At 37.6% G+C, this 22,755-nt stretch overlaps 1 protein-coding gene across 8 annotated transcripts in view; it reads right to left on the bottom strand.

The window, feature by feature from the left end:
* The window catches only part of KIF12 (kinesin family member 12), a 521,732-nt gene that overhangs the window by 139,707 nt on the left and 359,270 nt on the right, over positions 1 to 22,755 (bottom strand). For all 8 annotated transcript variants that reach the window (XM_044054389.1, XM_044054390.1, XM_044054391.1 and 5 more), the window contains 2 exons: positions 16,079 to 16,193; positions 13,296 to 13,403 (listed from right to left, as the gene is read on the bottom strand). In XM_044054389.1, the coding sequence (XP_043910324.1) occupies positions 13,296 to 13,403; positions 16,079 to 16,193 (223 nt within the window). The remainder of the gene's footprint in view (positions 1 to 13,295; positions 13,404 to 16,078; positions 16,194 to 22,755) is intronic.

The raw sequence follows: 22,755 nt of genomic DNA, 5'->3' as shown, positions 1-22,755 counted from the left end.
GAATCAATTTCCTGGAAGTCCAGGCTAAAGTAGATGGCCTTTGGCTTACCAAGTTCACTGATGACTGCAAATCAGGTGCAATCACTGAGACCCCCAACAATGTTAACATATTACAGGAGGGGCTAAGACAGACAAATGACTGGTTCCAAAGCCACGGTCTAAAACCAAAAGCAAAAAGGTGCATTATTATCCCCTTTGGCAAAGCAGATTCCCTGCTAATTACAATATTGACAGCACCCTCCCTAAATTCAAACCCAGTGGTGTGAGATCTGGGATCACAAGTAGATAGCAATCTGAACTTCAACTACCCTGTTTCCGTAGTGGTAAGGAAAGCCTTCTACATTGTGCATCTCATAAGTAAGATCATCACATCCAGGTATAAGGATGTTATAATTCCACTGTAGTCAACCCTCATCAGACGATTAACAGAGTACAACGCTCCCTTCGTTATGTACCTCATCAGCTACCTGCAGCAGCTGTAGAGACCACAGAGGTTTCTCACTAAAGAAATACAGGGGCCTCCAAACCATGACTTAACTTATACAGATAGACTGAAAGCCCTGTCACTGTACTCTGTATCATATAGGCTGCTGAGAAGTGACTTATGCCTAGTCTACAGGGCAGTCTCTGACCCTGCCTGGACGGATATGCTGCACATCCGTAAGTCAAATGGCATGAGTCATTCACTCTAGGGATCTTAACCTAGCCTGTGACATTAAAAGAACATGCTGGAGAGACAGATATATATAAAGTAAAATCAAGTTCCACCGCTTAGACGAAGTTGATGAATACTAAGCGAGGAAAAATGTGAAAAAGAACATTATTCCTTGCTAGTTACACAACTTTCACCTCTAGAGCTTCTAGGGCCTCTTCAGGCAAAACAATCAACACAATGAGTCAATGCACTTAAATACATGAACCAATAAATGAAATACACCATGTGACCAATAATTAAGCCTTCAAAATCATGTGATTGCTAAAATAACATCATCTGAAAAAAAAACATGGATGCAGCAGGAAAAGGGACACACAGGAAAAGATGCAAACCAGAAGTCAAACAAAAAGATTAGTGACATTGTCTTTAACTTATCTAGCTATGCTTTAAATCAACATGAGATATCTTTATTGAATAAAGGACTAACTTTTATACCAGCTAACTTTAATGATATATTGGACATTCTTACAGAATTTTGACTTTCTACTAGGAACATAAATTTAAAACTGTTACTTGGCACAAACAATTATTAATGAAAATAATGTAAATGTTTATAAAAGAAACAGCATGTTTATGCCAATGCATAATCCATTGATAGCAGCATTTGAACAAGCAGTGGAGAACGATATTTACCAGTTTATGGCTACATAAAAAAGTCAGTTTTATAATTTAACAACAGTAGAGAGAACTGTCTTAAAGACATTGTCAGCTAATGTTGACATATTAATAAGAGCAGCAGATAAAGGGGGTGGAGTAGTTGTTGTAGACAAGGTATACTGTGATTTTAAAATGTATGAAATGCTTAATACAGACAAATACCTTGCTATAGACAGAAAACAAGCGAACAACATCATTATGAATGTGAATACTTCAGTTTATGGTATGCATCTTAATAATGAAATAACACTTGAATTGTCAGAATATTTTTATGTGCCAAGCTTTACACACATAGAATTTTTAGATATTCGGCTATACAAAGATACTACAAGAAAAATACAAACTACACTTTTTAGAAAACAAAGAAAATACATATTTATATAAAAATAGCATGCATCCTCCACATATTTTTAAAAACATTATCAAAAATCAGTTTATGGGAGTACTGAGGTTAACCATGAATAGAGAAAAATGAACAGACAACTTGAACTTATAACCAGTGACTTCATAGAGAGAGGTTATAACACACAGGAAGTTACTGTACTGGGCAAAGATATTCAATTAAATAGTCGGACAACATTTACACCAATTTTTTTCAGAGCAACACAATACTAAGGTGGTAATCCCAAATCAGCAACAGATAACAAGGAGCTCTTTAGTTGTATTCTAACCTATGATCAGCATACTAGGAAAATATAAGAAATAGTTAAAAGATATTGGTTTATATTAAAATATATATATATATTATATATATAATTATAAAAAAATTATGTTACAAAGAGCAAAAGAAGTATATTAATAAAAACATCAACCTTAAAAAAGGTACACATAAATGTTATAACTGTCGGTTTTGTAAATACATATACACCAATACTACTACTATTATTAATTAGTTAAACAAACACCATTTCAGCTTCATTATTGTGGAATATGTAATATTGCCAATATAATTTACATGTCAGTTTGTCAATCAAGTAGAGCTCTTTTTTTGGTAAGAAGATTAAATGACCGAATCTGTGAACATGCATCGACACATAGACACAAATGCATTATATAAACATGTTCGAGACACTAATACATTCTACAAACCATTGCAGAAAGCATCAGAGGTGGTGACCTTAAAAATTATACAGAGCTAGTAGAAAATAAATGGATATCAACTGCAGTGGTGCAGCGGTTAGCATTGTCACCTCACAGCAAGAGGTTCTCCTGTTCGATTCTTGGCTGGAGCGCCTTCTGTGTGGAGTCTGCATGTCCTCCCCGCAGTCAACTGATGCTAATGACATGCAGGTAGGTGCAAGCGTGAATGGGTGTGCCTTTGTTGAAGGTTGGGCATTGGGCTGGCAACTCAGCACCATAAAAATCCACTGTCAATCATGAGCAGACCGGAGTTCTGTTGTGGCATCCCCTAACGGGGAAAAAGCCAAAAGACTAGTAGAAAATAAATGGATCCTTAGATTTAAGGCACAGTCACCTCCTGGCTTGAATGAAAACTTTACTATAAAACCAGTGCTTAAAGAAAGATGCAACAGAATTAAATAAAATTTGTTTTAAATGGACAATTATTTTAAATGACCTGGTAAATATATTCATTTTTTAGAATGTATTTACTATATATCTACAGACAAAACACCGAATATGATTTTTGAATTTTAATAGCATTTGACAGATGATTTTATTTTAGCAATCACATGGTTTTGAAGTCGTAATTATTGGTCACATGATTTATTTCATTTATTGGTCATGTATTTAGGTGCATTGACTCACTGTGTAGATTGTTTTGCCTGAAGAAGCCCTAGAGGTGAAATAAAGTGTTACTCGAGTGCCATGGTGTCAGAATACTTTTTCTTTTTCATGAGACAGATATATCTCCCAAAGATTGCTGCTAATCTGGTATAAACTTCCAGTTCATGGGAAGCAGAGCTCCTCACTGACCCTAACCAAGTACAACCTGGACAAATGGATGGGACACCACAAATTCACCCCAGGGGTGGTACCCATGTCCCTCATGGACAGGGGTAGTTAGTGTTTATCATAGACTTGCTCCACGCATTATGTCCCTCTAACCAAGGACAATTGAGGCAACTCAGGATTAACATCGCTAGGCCTGTAAGGACTCTAGGGCTGCTAGCCTAGTAACCTCCTATGAACTTATATAATAAACATGTTGCATCTGTCTGGTCAGTTACATACCGAAGGGGTCATTATACTCAATGATAGGTCTGATGAGGGCCAAGTATAGTGGTACAATGAATTTTTTGGACCTAGATGCCATATACTTACTTATAAGTTGAGAAACATAGAAAGACTTCCTTACTACCTTGGATATATGTTGGTCGAAGATCAGATTACTGTCTACACGTGTTCCCAGATCCCTGACTAGTGGGTCAACCCTTAGGGTTTTTTTATTGATGACATAGTTTTGTGAGGTGGCCAACTTCCCTAAAAGTGCTATAATGCATTTCTTTACTTCAAGTTTTAATCTATGGCATTGGCATCAGTCATTTGTCTGTTTTAGACCCTATTGTAAGATGTTAGTGTCCTGGGTGGATTCTATGACTGCTCCCAGTTTGCAATCATCTCCAAACTTGGTCATCCAGAGGTCTTTGACCTTAGCCTTGACTTCTGAGAAGTAAATGCACAAAGCCTTGAGGGACTCCACTGGTGACTGGCCTCTTTGAGGAGGTGGTCTCACCAATCCTAACTTCCTGCATCCTATCTGTGAGCTAGCTGATCTATCTAGTGTGTTATACAGGAGTTTATGCCTAATTCCATAGGTTTGTTAACAATGCTAGAGTGGGGTATACTTTCAAATGCCTTAGCCAGGTCAAGATAGGCAGCATGCACTGTTTTACCCTCATTCATTGTCTTGGTGACCTTCTCAAAAAGTCCACCAGGTTCAGTAGAAATGACCTTCCTATGACAAAGCCAAACTGGGATGGATCCAGTGTCTGAAGGTCTATGTCTTTGTTGATCATCGCCATGATAATTCTTTCCATGGTTTTGCATATGGGACGAGTCATACTAATGGTCTGTAGTTTCCAGGATATGTTGGTGGTTCACCGTTATGAAGAGAGATGACTGTTGCAGCTGTCCATTCTCAAGCCACAAAGTCTGTTTTAAGATTATAGTTAAATAATTACTCTAGTGACACTGGTAGGTCATGCTTTAGACTATTCAAGAGACATCCTGAAATATTACTGGGGCCAACTGAGGCTGTGCTCTGGCCTTAGCAAGCACAGCAAGGACATGCTCTCTATTTATAGTTGGATGGGTTATGTTTGAAGGTATTTCTTTGAAGGTAGCTGGGGATCGGGGGGGGGGGTAAAGTTAGAACTGAATTTGACAACCAGCAGATTCGCTATATCACTTGGTTGAGTGATTGTGGCACCTTTAACCACCAGTTCATCACACTACTGTGTTCTGTCTTTGAGGTTTCTGACATAGTTGAAGAAGGCCTTAGGGTTGTCCTTTGCCCGGGAGACTATCTTGACCTCTGAATTGGATTTATTTGATTTAACCTCCCTAGACTATATCAAGAGATGTCTCTGGCTAATATGAGCCTGGCATGGAGTAGCATATTACCTTCACCAAGAATGATGCCAGAAAACCAACAAAATATTATTGATTTTAACAACTGGTTTGGTTTCTGGCATTATTCTATGGCGCTCCGATATTTGTCAGCATGGGAAGACATGAGTAACAAACCATGTTGCTTTGCCAGGGATGGTCTGCACATGTCCTTTCTGGCTTCCAAATACTGGCTAAAGCTTTATCCTTCCTCATAGAGCCTATTTTAGGCAATGCCAAACTGAAAAAGCTACTGATATAGCAAAATCAACTTCCTCCAAGTCCTCCTCACCCTAGAGAATATAGACATCTGTGCAATTGCTGAGACACAGTTTAAAGCTACAGAGACTACTCCAGCAGTGCAAGGTTTCATTGCCTTACACACTTTTAGACCAGTAGCTGTACAGACAAGGACTAAAGGTGGAGTTGTCTCACTATACATCAATAACAACCACACCTCTAGGTCCTCTTGATGTAAAAACACAGAAAAGAGCTTGCTATAGTGTAAAAATCCACTACTGCATCCAACAGCTAGCTAGATAATGAATTCAGAGCAATTAAATCAGTAGAACAGACAATAAGAAGCAAAATGCACTCTTTTTCAAAATAATTACCAGGAAAAGCAAATAAATAATTCAATATATCAATCAACAGTTGCACAGAAAGGGAGTAGCTTATAAAGCTCAATTTACAGTAAAGGTGGGCAATTAAAAATCACCAAGTTTAAAAAGAAGATCCAGGAACAGGAGGGGGGTGAGAAAAATAACCAGCAGGGAGTCAACAACAGTGCAAGTTTTTACAGGCCTTGAGTCTTATCAGAAAAGATAAGGCTATAGATATAGTCCATGTATTTAAGTATCACTCAAGAAACAAATTAACCAATGAAAAAGGCAGGTGAAATCTGTGGCCTGGTAATTTAAGCATCTGTCTGCCACATAGAACAAAAACGCCAAGCCAAGCAGATTTCTCAAAACGGAAAATAAAATAGAATAGGTAAAACAGAAAGCAGCTCTATCAGCTTAAGCAACTCACTGCTTTATACAAATTTTCATAAAACTTCTAAAAATATCTCTAATACCTCTACAAGATCTCTGGTTATTTTTCTTATTAAAGGCACCCTCAGTTTGGCAACACCCCCTTCCACATTCTGTTGCTTAAGTCATTGTGTTAAAAGTTTTTGTGCTCTGGAGTTATTTCAAAAAATAGTTGCTTAGCAACAATCTTTTTCAACTCATATTATTTAGATACCCCCTTATTTTTCTGTTTAGCACTCTGCAGTTGCATCTCTTCTTGTTCTGTGAGAGTCCCCTTATTCTGTATTCTTCTTAACTATATCTATTTCTTTTTTATTTCTACCCTATTTTAAACTCCATTTTCATTTTTCCCATTCACTATCTACAACTTCTGAAGGAATTTCTAACTCCCCTAACAGCTCTTGGAATTTCTAATACCAATTTCTTAAATTCCTCTCTTTTTATCAGGTAGGTGGGAAAGCGCTTCTGTCTTATTTTCACTTCATTACCCTGCATTTTTATCTTAGATGTTATTAGTGCATGATCTGAAATAGTTAATGGATATATGATGAAGCTTTCAATTAAATGTACATGTTTGCGCCAAATATAATTTCTGTTTAGTCTAGCCCAGTTATTATACCTTGGGGAATAATATGCAAATTGTTTCTGAGTTCCTTCTACTGAATTCATGTCTTCCATACCAAATATTTTGATACATTTCTTCAGAAGTCTATCCTTTTTTGTTATATTTTCTCTTCTAGGTCCCCCATATACATCCTCACTATTGAAAATCAAGTTCCAGTCCCCACCTATAGCTAATATTCTCAGGTGAAGGTTAATTACAGTAAACTCTCAGTTAACCGGCACCCATGTGGATTTGTAGATGCTGGATAACTATAGTTTCTGGTTGCTTGAGAATTACTATTAATAGGCCTGACTAATATTGTACCCTATACTATTGTTTGGTTTGACGTGTTCTTAGTTTGGGGAGAGAGGGAATTTATTCCTACCTTACTTTTAACAACTCTAAAAACATAAAGTATGTTTCTGCAGGGTGGGGTGGGAGGCCAGAAAGTGCAACACATGAAAATTACACTGTATTAATTTGATTTTTTTCTGGTTGATTGAGTTCCGGTTAACTGAGAGTTTACTGTATTTCTCCCAAAATTTTCTTAAGCTCCATAATAGCAGTTTTTGGTGAAAATTAAATTTACGCAGGCATAATCCTCCTCCCTTGCCAATAGCCCTTTACTATCACAAATATACCATTATTACCTTTTCCCCTCTTCTATCACTATTGGTGCTCCTCTAGCAATTAGTATAATTACTCATCTTCTCCTTTGTCCCCGACATTCTGCTGAATATCCAAGGTTTGTAGCATATTATTAAGTATCTTGTTCAATAAGCACTATTAAATGGCTGTTGTAGGACATGTGGGACAGGTAAATGGGAGGTTTGGTAGTCTGTGTAGGATTTCTGGCATGAAAATGTGTTGTATATGTTGCATTATCATAACATATATTACTCAAAGAGAAAAAAGCATGTTGCAAAGGAGACAGCATGCTTACAGGTTTGTAGGAAATATTGGAAAGGTGATCGGGCAAGCTAGAAGAATATATGGTTTAGTAAAGGGACATGCAGTGAAGAAAATCTCAGTTGTTGGCCCTTTCCCTTCAATGAATACCTGCAGTGTCAGCCACTTGTGTACCCTGCCTCTGCTATGCTCCTCAGTCCCTGAGCAATAATCTACTGTTGCTCTGAGACCTTGAAAGTCTCATGAGGAGCTCTGAATGCCACTCACTTCAGATTACACTGCAACATGCATTTTCTGGTAGACATTTCATTCTGTTAGCAAACTGCATGTCTGTCAGTGCAGTAACCTCCATACAGATCTTGGTACACCATATGGAGAGCATCTGGGAATTTAGGCTTCAGACAGTTATAGAGTAATGCAAGCAATTACTCTGTGGTTATGCTGCACTATATATGTCAACAAATGGAATGATAAACCAGCACTTGGTGAAACTGAGGGAAAAAGCTCTGATTAAGTTGCAGGTAATCCAGGTTAATTAGTGTTAATTAGCCTTCAGACAGTTATAGGGTAATGCAAGCAAATACTCTATGGTTATACTGCACTATATATGTCACAAAATGGAATGATAAACCAGCACTTGGTGGAACTGAGGGATAAAGCTCTGATTAAGTTGCAGGTAATCCTGGTTAATTAGTGTTAATTAGCCTTCAAACAGTTATAGGGTAATGCAAGCAATTACTCTATGGTTATACTGTACTATATATGTCAACAAATGGAATGATAAGGCAGCACTTGGTGGAACTGAGGGATAAAGCTCTGATTAATTTGCAGGTAATCCAGGTTAATTAGTGTTAATTAGCCTTCAGACAGTTATAGGGTAATGCAAGCAATTACTCTATGGTTATACTGTACTATATATGTCAACAAATGGAATGATAAGGCAGCACTTGGCGGAACTGAGGGATAAAGCTCTGATTAATTTGCAGGTAATCCAGGTTAATTAGTGTTAATTAGCCTTCAGACAGTTATAGGGTAATGCAAGCAATTACTCTAGGGTTATGTTGCACTACATGTCAACAAATGGAATGATAAGCCAACACTTGGTGGAAATGACGGATAAAGCTCTGATTAATTTGCAGGTAATCCAGGTTAATTAGTGTTAATTATCCTTCAGACAATTATAAGGTAATGCAAGCAATTACTCTATGGTTATACTGCTCTATATATGTCAACAGAGGGATAAAGCTCTGATTAAGTTGCAGGCAATCTATGTTGTGGTGTTTGATGCTGCTGGCAGAGGAAGACTAGCATGATCATCTCTGAGGGGATGTCAAGATGAAGTTGTATGCATAATGCTGAGATCCTCTTGGTGGAGGGGAAGGGTTGCAAATAAACAGGTTGGGGGCAGCTGTTAGGCTCACCAATCCACTGAATGGTGATATTCTTCATATGAGGTGTGAAAGAGCTTGCATGAATTTGTGAAGGCATTATGAACCTCTGAAGCTGGTGTTGATAACTTGGGATGGGTTTAGGCCACTACAAATGATCTCATTGCTGGGATTCCAGTAAGGGCAAAAAGCACCCTCAAGGCTGTCTGAATGTTACAGCCCAATGGATAGCTCTCACCCTGAGCCCTGGTGAAAGCCCTGGGTAAGGGAGTAAATGGATGTGTCTGATCAGGTTAAGACATAATAGTAGACAGGCACGGGGACAAAAAGCACACAGACAACAAGAAATGCAATGATACTGTGTCAAATTGTGTTTGTAAATACTTTTCCCTTTAAGATACAGTTGTTGTTGTTGTTGTTCGTCTTTTGGCTTTTTCCTGGTAAGGGGTCGCCACAGCAGGACTCCGGTCTGCTAATGATTGGCAGTAGATTTTTACGAAAAGCCGAGGTGCCAGCTCGATGCCCAACCTTCAATGAAGGCATGCCCATTTACGCACGCATGTCTTTCGAACGCTATCCAACCGCTGGGAGAACATGCAGATTCCACAGATACAGTGAATCTGTGTATAAATTACAATCTACCTCTGTGTTTCAGGTGCTCAGAATTGCTGCTTACATGGAGATAGGATGTTTCTAATGCAATAAAAGTCCTAGAGATAGAACAGACATTTTGTTTTTGGAAACATTTTATTAGACTACATAAAGAGTGAAATAAGTCTACAGAGGGATGGTACAGGAATATATAATCTAGCCATGCACTGATTTTTAAACCATTTAATAAGCATGACTGACTTTTTGTTTTCTTGTGTACACGATCCAATGCACTTTTTGTAGCCAGTCAATTCCACACAAAGGTGTAAGTTAGAAAAGGAAGAGAAAGACAATTTGTAATTTCAGCGTTATTCCTAGATGTCAATGCAATTGTCTCGATTTGCTTTTTTCTTCTAAAACATTCCTTGCTAATACTGTATTGCTGACCCTTCAGCTATTCCCATATATTTACAAACACCATCTTCTTCAAATTCTCTTATATCACATTCCTCCATCAGGTTGATACTCTCTTGATGCTTTATTCTTCCTGCTCTAAACGCTGCTTTTCTGCATTTATCAAGGTCAGATGTCATTCTTATATCATCTGAAAACATTTTAATCAGTTATCTTTGTGCTTTCAGTTGTCTGATGAGCTGTACAGTTTTGAATCATCCATAGGAGATGTCATTTGGCAAAGAAGGTTTCTAGAACTTAAGCTGTAACCATAGCCTAGTCTATTATGCCAATAATTTAATGAAATAAGTGCAAAGCAAAAAAGCAGTGGTGACAAAGAATCACCCTAGAATATTACCCTTTGTTTTTTAATCCCTAGGATAATAATTTGCCCTTTGTCATGAGTCAGTTAGTTATAACTTGATTTGCCACTGTCTCATAGTAATAGCTATGTAATTTAAATGTGTATGGTATATCTTTGTACATCTGTAAGCACTCCATAATCCTTTTTGTGGGATACTGCCACATACTTTTTTGTAATCTACCAATGCTATACTTAGGCTCTGTCCTCTTTTTATGGGTCTCTGTTATAGCATTGTTTAATAAAGATGATCCTTCGTTCATATGATTTTCTTTTATTGTCTTTCTGTTCTACTGACATTATTAATATTTTTAAAGTGACTACAACTGCGTCTGCACCAGCTTCAGTATATGTATATATATATATATATACATATATAATTAATTTATATACTGTTGGAAGGCAAGCTATTGGTCTACAGTTCTTAGGATGGTCTGCAAATTCTTTCCTAAGGAGGATTATGTTTTTTCCTGTTGTTAAATAAGTTAGGGACCATTCAGAATATGCATAAAACTGTTTTTGTTAACTCCGGGCTATATCATTGTACAAAGATGTTAATTCTTTTATCCAGAAGTTGAAGGCCACATCTAGTCCTGGGGATTTCCAGTTAGGAGCCTAAGTTGTATCTTGGTTTCTCTGACTGATCCTTCCTTCCATTTCGTATCTTCTATAGTTGACCTCTTCTTACTGCTACTGTTCACTCTTGCATCCATTTTAATATCTTTGCTAAGTTCATCATGGTCTTCATTTAGGTGATGCTACTATTGCTTTTGCTTTCTTTCCCAGTTCTCTATAAAACCTTTTCTGAGTCATCAATGAGTTGCTTGCTGAGCACTTTTCCTCCATATTTGTCTTTATTATTTCTATTTTGTTGTCTGATTATTTTAGTTTGTTACTGTAAGATAGAGCCTGATCTGTTTTAATAGTGATACTTCTTGCATCAGTTCCTTTACAGTTTTCTCTAGTCAGTGCTTCTGTGATGGCATTCTACTCATTCCTTTACTTTGTTACTCGATGTTTTTGTCGTAGTACTTTATCTCTTATCAGTTTAACTGTACAGTAGTGTGTGCTATGTATTTCTGTTACATCACATGAATCTTTCTAATTGCCCCAATTACTGCGTTCATCTGTTTTATAAGTCTAATAACACCTTGAGTATTCTTCACTTTCTGTAATCTTTTTTCATCTGTTTATTCACTTTCTGCAATCTCTTACTTTCATCTATCTTAATTTGTCTGTCCATCTCTATTAAATCAAGCATATCTTCCCTCGGATCATTGTCTCTTTAACTGAGAGCAGCATCTTTGCTCTTTGTTTGCTGCTCTTTCCTTCGCATCACAATTCTAACTGGATTTTCAAGTCCCTGCAGAAGGTTCCAGTGTCACCCTATATCATTTTCAACAGCGTCCCACTCTATCTGTTGCACTGCCCTCTTGACTCATTATGTTGTGATACTGCCATGATCAGAGTCTCCACACTAAATCCTTCACTTCATAGTTGATCAGTCATTTAACTTTCTATTGTTTCTTTTCTGCATCATTATCAATTTGCTTTTCATTATATTCTACTTTTGTGTTATTATTCTTTCCTTAGTAAAATTTAACATATCCAGAGGTCTTTTCCTGTGTTTATCTTCAAATATAGTTGCAGCTACAGTGGTTATATTGGTTAGTATAGCTCCCCCCCAGTATAAACATGGTACTACACCAGATCTCTTTTTCTTTCCCAAGTCAGTGATGCTTTCTTATGATTTTTGATAGCATTTGTTTTTTGTTCTTCTTCCTGTGTTGCATCTTTTTACAGATGGCCCAATGTTTTTTTTTATCTAGGCATTTTTTTGGTCTGATCTGATGTATTAAAGATCTTAAATTAATTTCTATAGCTTTAAACAGTTTTTTTCTGTTGTAAGTATTTTTCATTAATTGATTTCTTTTTTTTCATTGGGCTTTCTATATATCTCTGTGTGGATCTGGGTTTGTTACCCAGAGAAACAGTACATAACCTCTTTCTTATCCTCAACAGTCCACTTTATTGTCTCTTGTGCTTCTTGCTTGGTCTATCAGGATTTTCTTTTTCTTTTTTTTTTGGTGTGCTGCTTCATTCTACTACAGGAAGGCCACTCAAAGCATGGCCTAATCTTGAGGTAGGAATATTTCTGTGTTCTGAGGATCCCATCTTTTTTTCTAGTTCTGCCACCAGTGTCTATGGCAGAAGAGGGTACTTTTTGTCCTGGGATCTGTACACTGTCTTATTTTTTTATTTATTTTTTAACCTTTTCCCATGACATTTAAAATATCTTAATATCATCTTGGTGAGATTTTGAAAAAACAGCAAAAAAAAAAAAATGTTCACAATGTGAAAGTGCTCACTGTGGCTTGAGGATGAATTCAGTTCCAGCAATATTATTCTCCCTTTTTTGCTAATTCCATCTCTCCTTCAGGACACCATGATGGGTCTTGCTATGTGATCTGATTTTCAAGCATGACTAATGAGTTTGATTCACAGCTGTTGTCTCCTGCAGTATCTGATAATGAGTATTTATTTAAAATTCCTTATGACAAGAATCAGATCCAAACTGGGGGAGCTCATTAGTTTTGACCATTCCAGCAGAAGGTGTAAGTAGATTCATGCCAGGGTAATATTTAGCTAACCAATGTGACCTACAGATATGAATTTTGCACAATTTACTCACCTCATGATATACTATGCGGCACTTCTTCAATACTGAACAGAGCAGTTCTGAGGATTGACATGAAGGAGTATCCCCTGGCAACAAAGAAAAATGAATATTGATGTTCTAAGAGGTAAAAGGAGAGACACCCTTTACAACTAGGGGCAGCTTAGAAAGATAACAGAGGAGTTCTGAAGAGGTGAAATTTAGAAAACCTCTCTTAGTGTGAGATAATTTAGAAGCACTGTGATATAACCAACTGAGACAAGGGGAAGGAAAAACAACAGAATCAAGTTTGATGTAAAATAAACAATTACTTAACTAAATGATTTCTGTATTTACCTTTCCAGTTCTCCTAACTTTCGAAACAGTCGACTGTTTTCCCACAGAATGCTCTGCATCTCCTGTCTGATACTGTCTCTGCTGTTCAGCACCTGGTTGTTCTCCTGCCTCTCATGTTAGAACAAATGAAAGACAGACAGAGTCAGTTAAAGCAAAATTCTTCATATGGAAATTAAAACAAAATACATATCTTTCTGGTTTTCCACAGAATAATCAGCTGCCTTTAAAAATGGTCTTTTCAGTCTGAAATATGAAAGTAAAAACTAAAAAACAATGTAAATAAAGCTTCACTGTAATACAGATTACAAACAACAGATTTTTTTATAAATTAACACTTAAATGAATTTTCATTCACATTTTGGATTTGGCTGTGGTGCTGGGCATTTAATAAATGTTGAGCGTTGCTATCCATGTGCTCAGTTTTTGTGAAGTACAGGCACAGCCATGGCGTTTCTGTCAGAAAATAACAATCAGCTAGGAGCAGACCTGGGTGAGATGCCCAGGAAGCATTTAAGAGAGAAAAGGGGGAACTGGAGTGTGGTCATGAAAGACAAAGGGGAATTGTCAAGATGGTGCACGCAGTGATGGTGCGGGTGTAGGCAACTGCAAAGATAAGTGATGGGGAGGCAGGATAAGATATAATTAAGGAAAGAAGCAGAAAGTAGGAGGAAGGCAAGGGAAAAAAAGTGCATTCTATAAGTAAAGGAAGCCAGCAGGGGTGGAAAGGAAAGGGAGCATGGGGGATGAGAAGTGTGTAGCAGGAATAATTTATTAAGACATAAGTCACTCAGGAGTGGTAGACATTCAGGAGCAGTTTGTGGATAGCTCTTGTGACCCCAAAACAAAACTGTAACTACTTACAAATTAGGTGCACTTTTCTTGGTTAATTTTGAACTAAGACAATGCATTATGTTTTGTCTATTACAAGGAAGTACATTCCACATTATCAAGACACAGCCATTGCAACTCCAAACACTGTGTGTGTGTGTGTGTGTGTGTGTGTGTGTGTGTGTGTGTGTGTGTGTGTGTGTGTGTGTGTGTGTGTGTGTGTGTGTGTGTGTGTAAATGTACAGTGTAAGCAACAATTCCTTTGTGGAGTGAAAGTTTCTTGTGGGCATGTATCCCTCCAATTAGCCTACACCAGCTACCTTTTGGTATTAAGTACCCTGAAGTAGCCTGCATTCACCAGAGAGTTGTTGATACTGCAGTTTGAGTAACATAATGCCATTCCAGGGCAGTAAGGACAAAGCAATGATAAAAAGGTACCAGGAACATCTCCTGCAAACCTGATTAGGTCTATGATAATATTGCTTTATTTTGGTAGATTTGTCTTGTAAGAAGTTGCTAATCCTTCATAAAGTAGCAAAGGTAATACTGTAGATATGGTTATGTAAAGTCTCACGTCTGGTATAAAATAGCGTTTGAACCTGTAGGAGAAACCTCCTTTTACATGATGTTTTCACACCATGCTGAAGATGTGCTGGGTGTAGGACAATCACTCTAGAAAGAAAGCAAAGTATGTGAGGCTGATACATCACTTCAGCAAATTTGCCTTCATTGGTGGCATTTTTAGTAGTTTAGTCCTGCCAGTTGAAAGTATTCAGTTTCCGCATCATATGGGAACCACTCCTGTTCAGAATATACTTCCCTGAAGTCAAGGCTAATGCCGAAGGCTTCTGGATGACAAGGACTGCCAAAAACTGTAAGCTGGGGTGATCATTGAATCTCGCCGGTAATGTAGATATTCTTCAGGAGAGTCAAGATCAGACAAAGGAATGGTGCCAGAACCATGGCCTAAAACTAAATGCAAACAAATGCATTATCATATCCCTTGGTAAGTAAAATACCCCTGCAAATTACAATATGAATAGCACACCCCTAAGAGTAGACCCAGAGGTGAGAGATCTAGGTACACCGATAGATAGTAGCCTGAACTTTGACCACCATATGTCCACAGTGGTGAGGAAGTCCTTCTATGTGGCACAACTTACAACTAAAGGTATGGCATCCAGATCCAAGGAAATTAAGAGTCCCACTGTACTCAGCCCTCATTAAAACAATAATCAAGTACAGTGTGCCATTTGGCATGTACTTGACTAGGCACTTTCAGCAGCTCGAGTGACCTCAAAGGCTCCTCACAAAGAAAATACAGGATGTAAACATGTTCTGTGTGGCTAGAATAAAAGCCCTATTTCTTTATTCTGTCTCCTACCAACTATTAAGGGGTGACCTATGCCTGACCTACAAGGCACTCACAAATCCAGCGTCAAGTGGAACTGCTACACATCCATAAGTCAAAGAGCATAAGGGTCACCCAATCTATGGATTAAACTTAGTTAGCGACTCAAACAAAACATGCTAGAGAGACAGATGCGTGTCTCAGAGATTGTCCCTTCTTTGGAACAGGCTTCCTATTCACATTAAGCACAGCCCTTCCCTGGCCCTCTTTAAATGCAATTTGGATCAATGGATGAGGCATCGCAATTTCACACTTGGAGCCAAACCTATGTCCCTTATGGATAGGGGCAAACTATAAAATACTCAAGGCATAGGCATAAATCCATGTCATCCTCTTGCCCCTAGGAGCCATATATTGGGTAAAATTGAGTTATATTGGGTAGGTTTGTAAGGGCTCAAAATGAAAAAAAAATCAGATATGAGAAGTAATAATAAAGTATTTCTGGTAGTTAATATCAGTACCTAGCAGTGTACTCTTTATGGGCATTTTCTTATTTTGTTCCAACGATGTCAAGGATGTGGCCATACTGTGGTGCATACCTTACCTGAGACTTTCATTTTCCATTAGAAATTCTTGCAACATGCCATAAAGACCTGGATCTGGGTGAAGTATTGATTTTCTTGGGGGATCTTCAGATTCAGTTGAACTTTCAGATAGACCTGTCATTAGAAAAAGAACAAAACAACGATATCAATGTAAAATACATCTATAGGCAATCTGTTGAGCTCATTCAAATTATCAGATGCATAACCCGAATTTCCTAATTCAGAAAATGATCTTTGTTGCTGACTCAATTTTGCTCTGTTTTACTCTTTCCATATCAGTGTCTATGATACACATTGCTATGGAGACTGCTGTCCTGCTGTTCATTTGAAAATCACAGGCTGAAATCCCACCACAGTCCATAGCTCAGCATATGATCACTAGTAGGAACCACCATTTCTTAGCAGGAAAAGTGCACAGCAGTAGAATGGCCCCAGCATATTTGTTGTTTTTCTTTTGGCTTTTCCCGGTTAGGGGTCAACACAGTGGAACTCCAATCCACTAATGATTGGCAGTCGATTTTTATGGTGCCGAGGTGCCAGCCTAACACCCAACCTTCAATGAAGGCATGCCCATTCACGCATGTCTTTCGATGCCACTCGACCGCAGGGAGGACATGCAGGCTCCACACAGAAGGCGCTCCAGCCGAGAATCGAAAGGGAGAATCTCTTGATGTGAGGCGACAACAAATATATATATATATATATATATATATATATATATATATGTATATATATATATAGACAGACAGACACACACACACCATGTAGAATAAGACAGTTTAAGCTAGAATGCACGGACAGCTTAATTACTATGCTGCTGATTAGAATATAGTGATTCCACCAAGGTTAGGATGTTTCTGTTAATATTTTATTTCTTCTACAATGTGTCATACAAAATTAAATATATTAAAAGTACATTCCATTACAATGAATAATCTTAAAAGAAGAAATGCTAGCATACTATATGATATAATTAGCCATTTGCAAAGGACTATACAAAGCAATAACAATACTTAACATCTGTCAATAACTATAAAGGGATTGAATAATAGACAGAAAAGAAGTCCATTTTTCAAATACCTTAAAATAAATTATCCAAATATAATTGGCCTGATTCCAAAAGACTTACTCTCAGTGTTTTGAAATCTGATCCCCTTTGTAAGCCTGTTTATAGATAGGCTTTACACCAAAGTAAGTCACTTACACTGTGCGCAAGTCTTTTGGAATCAGGGCACACACACCCTGTCGGGCATTATTGCTTACTTATTTTACATTAGTTGACCAGGAAGTCCATCTGAGGACAAAGGTTTCTTTTCATTTGAGGCCTGGAGAGAAAAACTATAGTACATGCAGTACAATCAAAATCTTTTAAGTTATATAATATCAACAATGTCAGGCAGAATACAATTAAAATACATTTACAATGTCAAAATAGGTAATATAGTAACCATACACACAGAAGTAAGACTTCTTATACTAATCATACTTATTAAATATATTATAAAATATGAAAAATAAATTGGTATTAGAAGATAACTTTATCTGCATTCTTGAGAAATTCAAATGTAAGTATCAATAGAGAGCCTAGGAGCCAAAGACTTTAAAAATGCAGAGACTTCTTCAACCTGAAAGACCTGAATATTTTTAAAGAAGAGGATTCCTTAATTTTCTTGCACTATTCATAAGGTTTTGGATTTCAAAATAATATAATATTTGAATTCAAATGTATTTGCTCGAAATCTGATACCTTCAAAATTTTGTCTTGTCAACTATCAGATCATAATGCTTTGACATTTACAATAAACGTACATTATACAACAGCTATAATAAACAGTAAAAAGAACTTATATATAATTCAAATAAAAGATTTAAAAGAATGAGTTAATAAAGAACTGAAAATTGCATTTCTTTCAATACCAATGATGTGGTAAATACTAAAATGCTCTAGGATTCACTATATCTTATATGTATGGTAAAATTACTAATGTGGCATAGAAAAGAAATGAAAGAACGGGATAGTGAATTAAACAAAATATAAAAATATTGTACCTTTTCTAGATTTAAGATATGCAAAGTTGAACATAGAAAAAAAATATATAGTCAACATGTTGAGTGGCCCTGTGGCACAGACAGATAAACCCCGTATCATACCTGAGGTGGCCCATGTTTGATTAGTGGCATGGGCACTGAAAAATACACAGGGGAGGATGGGAGTAAATGGCCAATGTCAGCTTGCCCATCTTGGCTGCATTGGGGCAGCCTAGGCTCATTGCAATAATCAACTTATAAGCCAGGCGAGCTCCATGCTGCATAAGTCATGAGCCACTTAGTTGGGAGGTTGCACATAAGCATAAACACACATGCATCTCACAATGGCAGTGATAGCAGAGTTGGCAAGGCTGTCCCAAGGTGACAGAAGGTGAAACACATCCCAAAGCAGCAGTATGAAGCTGCAACAGCATCTTCAACCTCCTCAATGGCCTCAGACATGGGTCAGGTAAGCCTGCCAGATGCTAAAGTTAGTCCAGTAGACTGGCTGAATGAAGAAAGGAGCTTATGGCAGCTGATAGCCAGCTGCATGAAGGAAAAATATAGTCAATGTGCTGAAGAAAATACCAACAATTTTTAAAACATGCGGTATTGGCCACACTGGAAAACAGTTCAAACTTTCATTTTATTCATTAACACCTAAAAGTATACATAGGTCTAAACTTAATTGCATTGATAATATATAAAATTCAGGAAACAAAAATAACAGTTCCTGATGTAGGAGATATTTTTGATGTATTCAAGATATATTCTGAAGATATCAATAATAATAAAAAAAAGCAATCACACGTAGATAAATTTGACACCTTTTTAAAACCAAACATTAGAAACATATTGCCTGAAAAGAACACTGATTTTATTAAAGGCAATAATTCTAAAAGAAATAAATCAAAACCAAAAGTTAAAAGAAAAAATTGACGTGTGTGTGTGTGTGTGTGTGTGTGTGTGTGTGTCTGTTTCCCTAGATAACCTCAGCAGGACAGGTCAGTTAAGAGATCAGTAGTGCTGGTGTGTGCATGCATGTATGGGTGAATAAATGTATCAATGAGTGCAATTAAGTGGGGAATGTGATGTACAGTGAGAGAGAGAGAGAGTGTGTGTGTGTGTGTGTGTGTGTGTGTGTGTGTGTGTGTGTGGGTGTGTGTATGTAAATGTCTGCATGTGTGTGACAGACTGAATAGGGGGGTGCCTGTGCCAATGAGATGCATGGGCTGCCACTTGTAATTAACTCTGAAAAATGCTACTTAGCACTGGCTGTAATTACACCAGATTCAAAGACATGCAAATGTGTCAGCAATGAAGTCTTCCTCTTTGCAGCTAATCTTATCTTTGAACTGTATTTTACACAATCACATAAACTGTAAGTTTTGGCCACTGCAGTTTAAGTAAACACAGGAAGTCTTCTGAATACCAGCCACAATTCAAACAACTTCATCATCGCCTGATGAAAGGCATGTAAGAAAAATAAATAGATTATTTATCAGTTTTCTTTGGCATCCAAATAAACAATAAGCTGCTTTTAAAAATTACAGCAGCGCCAGGAAAATAATAAGCTTGCCAGATAATAAAACACATACCATGGCCTCAATGTTAAACTTATATATGACTGACATTATAACTTGAAATGGAAACAATAACATTTAAGCTAATGCAATGATAAAATTCACAAAGATAACTGAGCAAAATATAATGCTAGCAAATAATAAAAATGTGGATATTAATCACAAATTATCTTCTGTATAAAACAAACCGTCAATCTTTAGATATATAAATAATATACATAAAAAAATTTTATTTAAAAACATCACAATTTAAAATTAGGGAAGTTTATGTTGTAATCCTTTTTGTGTAGCCTCATGATTTGTTGAAGGAGTTAGATTCAATAAAATGTTGGATTGGAAAGAGAAAAGCTTTATATATTCTTATAACTTTTAAGAAGATGCTCAATTAAGGACAGCAGGCAATATTATTATTAAATATGACTTAATACAAGAAAAACAGGCTAAATATATGAAGTACATAAAACTATGGTCTACAAAAAACAAGATATTCCAACTAATGAAATGAAAAAAAATACCCCAAACTACTACAATATATTTAGCACTGTCTAACACTACCTCAGTCAGATCATTTAGTTTTGACTCAAGTTATTTCTGTTTTAAGGAAAGATTTTTTCAGAAATTATAATTCTGTAAGGAAAATAGGATCGTCTGATATCATTTTGGCAAGATGAACCAGTTGTCCCTTAACAGTACTTATTTTCTGATTTAATTTAATTTGAAATAAGTTGATTTAGAATGTATATTAGATATAAATTTATAATTATTATCAATTGGTTTATCTTGCTTTGATTGATGAGGTAAAATTAAAAGTATATGGAAAATATTAAGATACAGTCAAACACCCTAATACTGGGTGATTTCAACTACCCTGCCATTAACTGGGAAAACTACTCGTGTACCAACACCTTTGCCCAACGGTTCTTGGAATTCATAAATTCCAACGCCCTGGATCAGCTAATCCATAGTCCCACCAGGGACTCCAATATCCTAGACCTGGTAAGTACCAACATGGGAAATCGATGCTCCACACCTATGGTCACCCCCTCGTTGGTCAGATTAGACCATAAGCGAATCACCCTAAACATCCACATCCCACCTCACCCCCACTCCCCAGTAAGGAAACTGACATAAAAAATTTCTCCAAAGCTAACTTCATGCTACTCAAGTCAGAAGTGACAAACTTCATGACACCCATGCAGATGGGAACTGAAAGTTCAACTGCTGAGTCCTACACTAAGGCACTGTACGAGCACATCCACTCATGCATGAATCGTGCCATCCCAAATAGAACCAAGATGCTCTCCTCCAAAAAAAGGAAGCCAATCTGGTGGTCCCCTTTCATAAACAAACTTTACAACAAAAGGAAGAAACTGTTGCAGAAAAGAGGAAAATCCCACGATGCAAAAAATTCCCTTACCAGTCTCAGTAAGAAGCTGAGATCCCTCGTAAAATCCTCCAAAGCTAGTTATGAAAATAAAATTGCCAAAGATTCCAAAGACAACCACAAGGCATTATATAACTATGTCAAGGATCTAAATGGCAATACTCAGATCTGTTCTGAGCTACAACAGAATGGCATTAAATATACTGATCCCAAGGATATTGCTAATATCCTGGCAGATCAATTCAGTGCCAACTTCACCCCCCCTCACCCCCTAAATGGCCCATCTCAATACCGCAAGATTGCCAAATTCCGGTAATAACGGCCACACAGGTAAAAAATGCACTCTCCAAAACTAAGAATACAGCATCCATGGGACCAGATGATATCCTGGGCTGTGTACTACATGAACTACAAAATGAACTGGCATCTCACCTAAGTGTCATGTTTAATCATATCCTCACCTCAGGCTTTGTGCCTACTGAGTGGCGCACAGCTATAGTTATCCCACTCCACATGGGGGGATCCACCTTGGATCCTGGGTACTACCGCCCCATCAGTCTGACGAGCCTGATCTGCAAGGCCATGGAACGTATTATCATGGAACTTATAAACAAAGATATTGGCAACCTTCAAACACTGGACCCCACCCAGTTTGGGTTCGTGAAGGACCGATCTTGTCTCCTGAACCTGATTGACTTCTTCGAATCAGTCTCCAGAGATGTGGATGAGGGTAAGGCAGTCCACACAGCCTATTTGGACCTCACCAAGGCCTTTGATACCACCCCCCGCTCTGGAATAATAGATAAACTTACTAAGCTGGGCATTAATCGCTACATCACTTGATGGGTTGCTAACTGGCTTACTGACAGAACCCACACTGTAAAAGTAGCTGACACCAAATCCAGCTCCATACAAGTGACAAGTGGAGTACCTCAGGGTTCAGTCCTGGGACCACTCTTGTTTGGCATCTAATCCTCTGAAGTACAGGCCAACACTAAGGGACTCTGGCTAACAAAGTTTGCAGATGACTGGAAACTGGGAGCCATTATTGAATCCCCAAATGATGTGGATACTCTACAAAAGGGCCTTACAGAAACAGATGCTTGGTACCAGAGCCATGGGCTCAAGCTCAGTGCAGTACACTAAACACCGAAAGTGTGATAAGAGACTTAGGGACACAGGTGGACAATGGTCTCACCTTCAATAACCACATCGCCACAACAGTCAGGAAATCCTTCTATGTGGCACACCTCATCACTAAGGGCTTTTCATCCAGAAAAAAGGAGGTCATTGTCCCACTGTACTTATCCCTCATTAGACGCATAATAGAATACAATGCCCCATTTGGTATGTACCTCTCAAGACATCTGCAACAACTGGAAAGGCCGCAGAAATACCTCACTAAAAGAATCACAGGCCTAAAGCAGATGCCCTATGCTGACCACCTTAAAAAACTCCAGCTATACTCTGTCGCATATCATCTACTCAGAGGTGATCTCTGCTTAACATACAAGGCCATGTCAAACCTAGAGCTGTTGGACATGCTACACTTAAAGAAATCCCAATCCCTTAGAGCCACATGCTCCAGGGATCTAAACCTTGTTATCACAATAAACAAAACATGCTGGAGGGATAGGTTCCTAACCCAGAGACTCCCCAGACTCTGGAATAGACTGCCCAT

This window comes from Protopterus annectens, chromosome 13.part0 (assembly GCF_019279795.1).
Source record: "Protopterus annectens isolate FY-2018-M chromosome 13.part0, PAN1.0, whole genome shotgun sequence".
NCBI lineage: Eukaryota > Metazoa > Chordata > Ceratodontiformes > Protopteridae > Protopterus > Protopterus annectens.
This window is presented reverse-complemented; position numbering and strand designations above follow the sequence as displayed.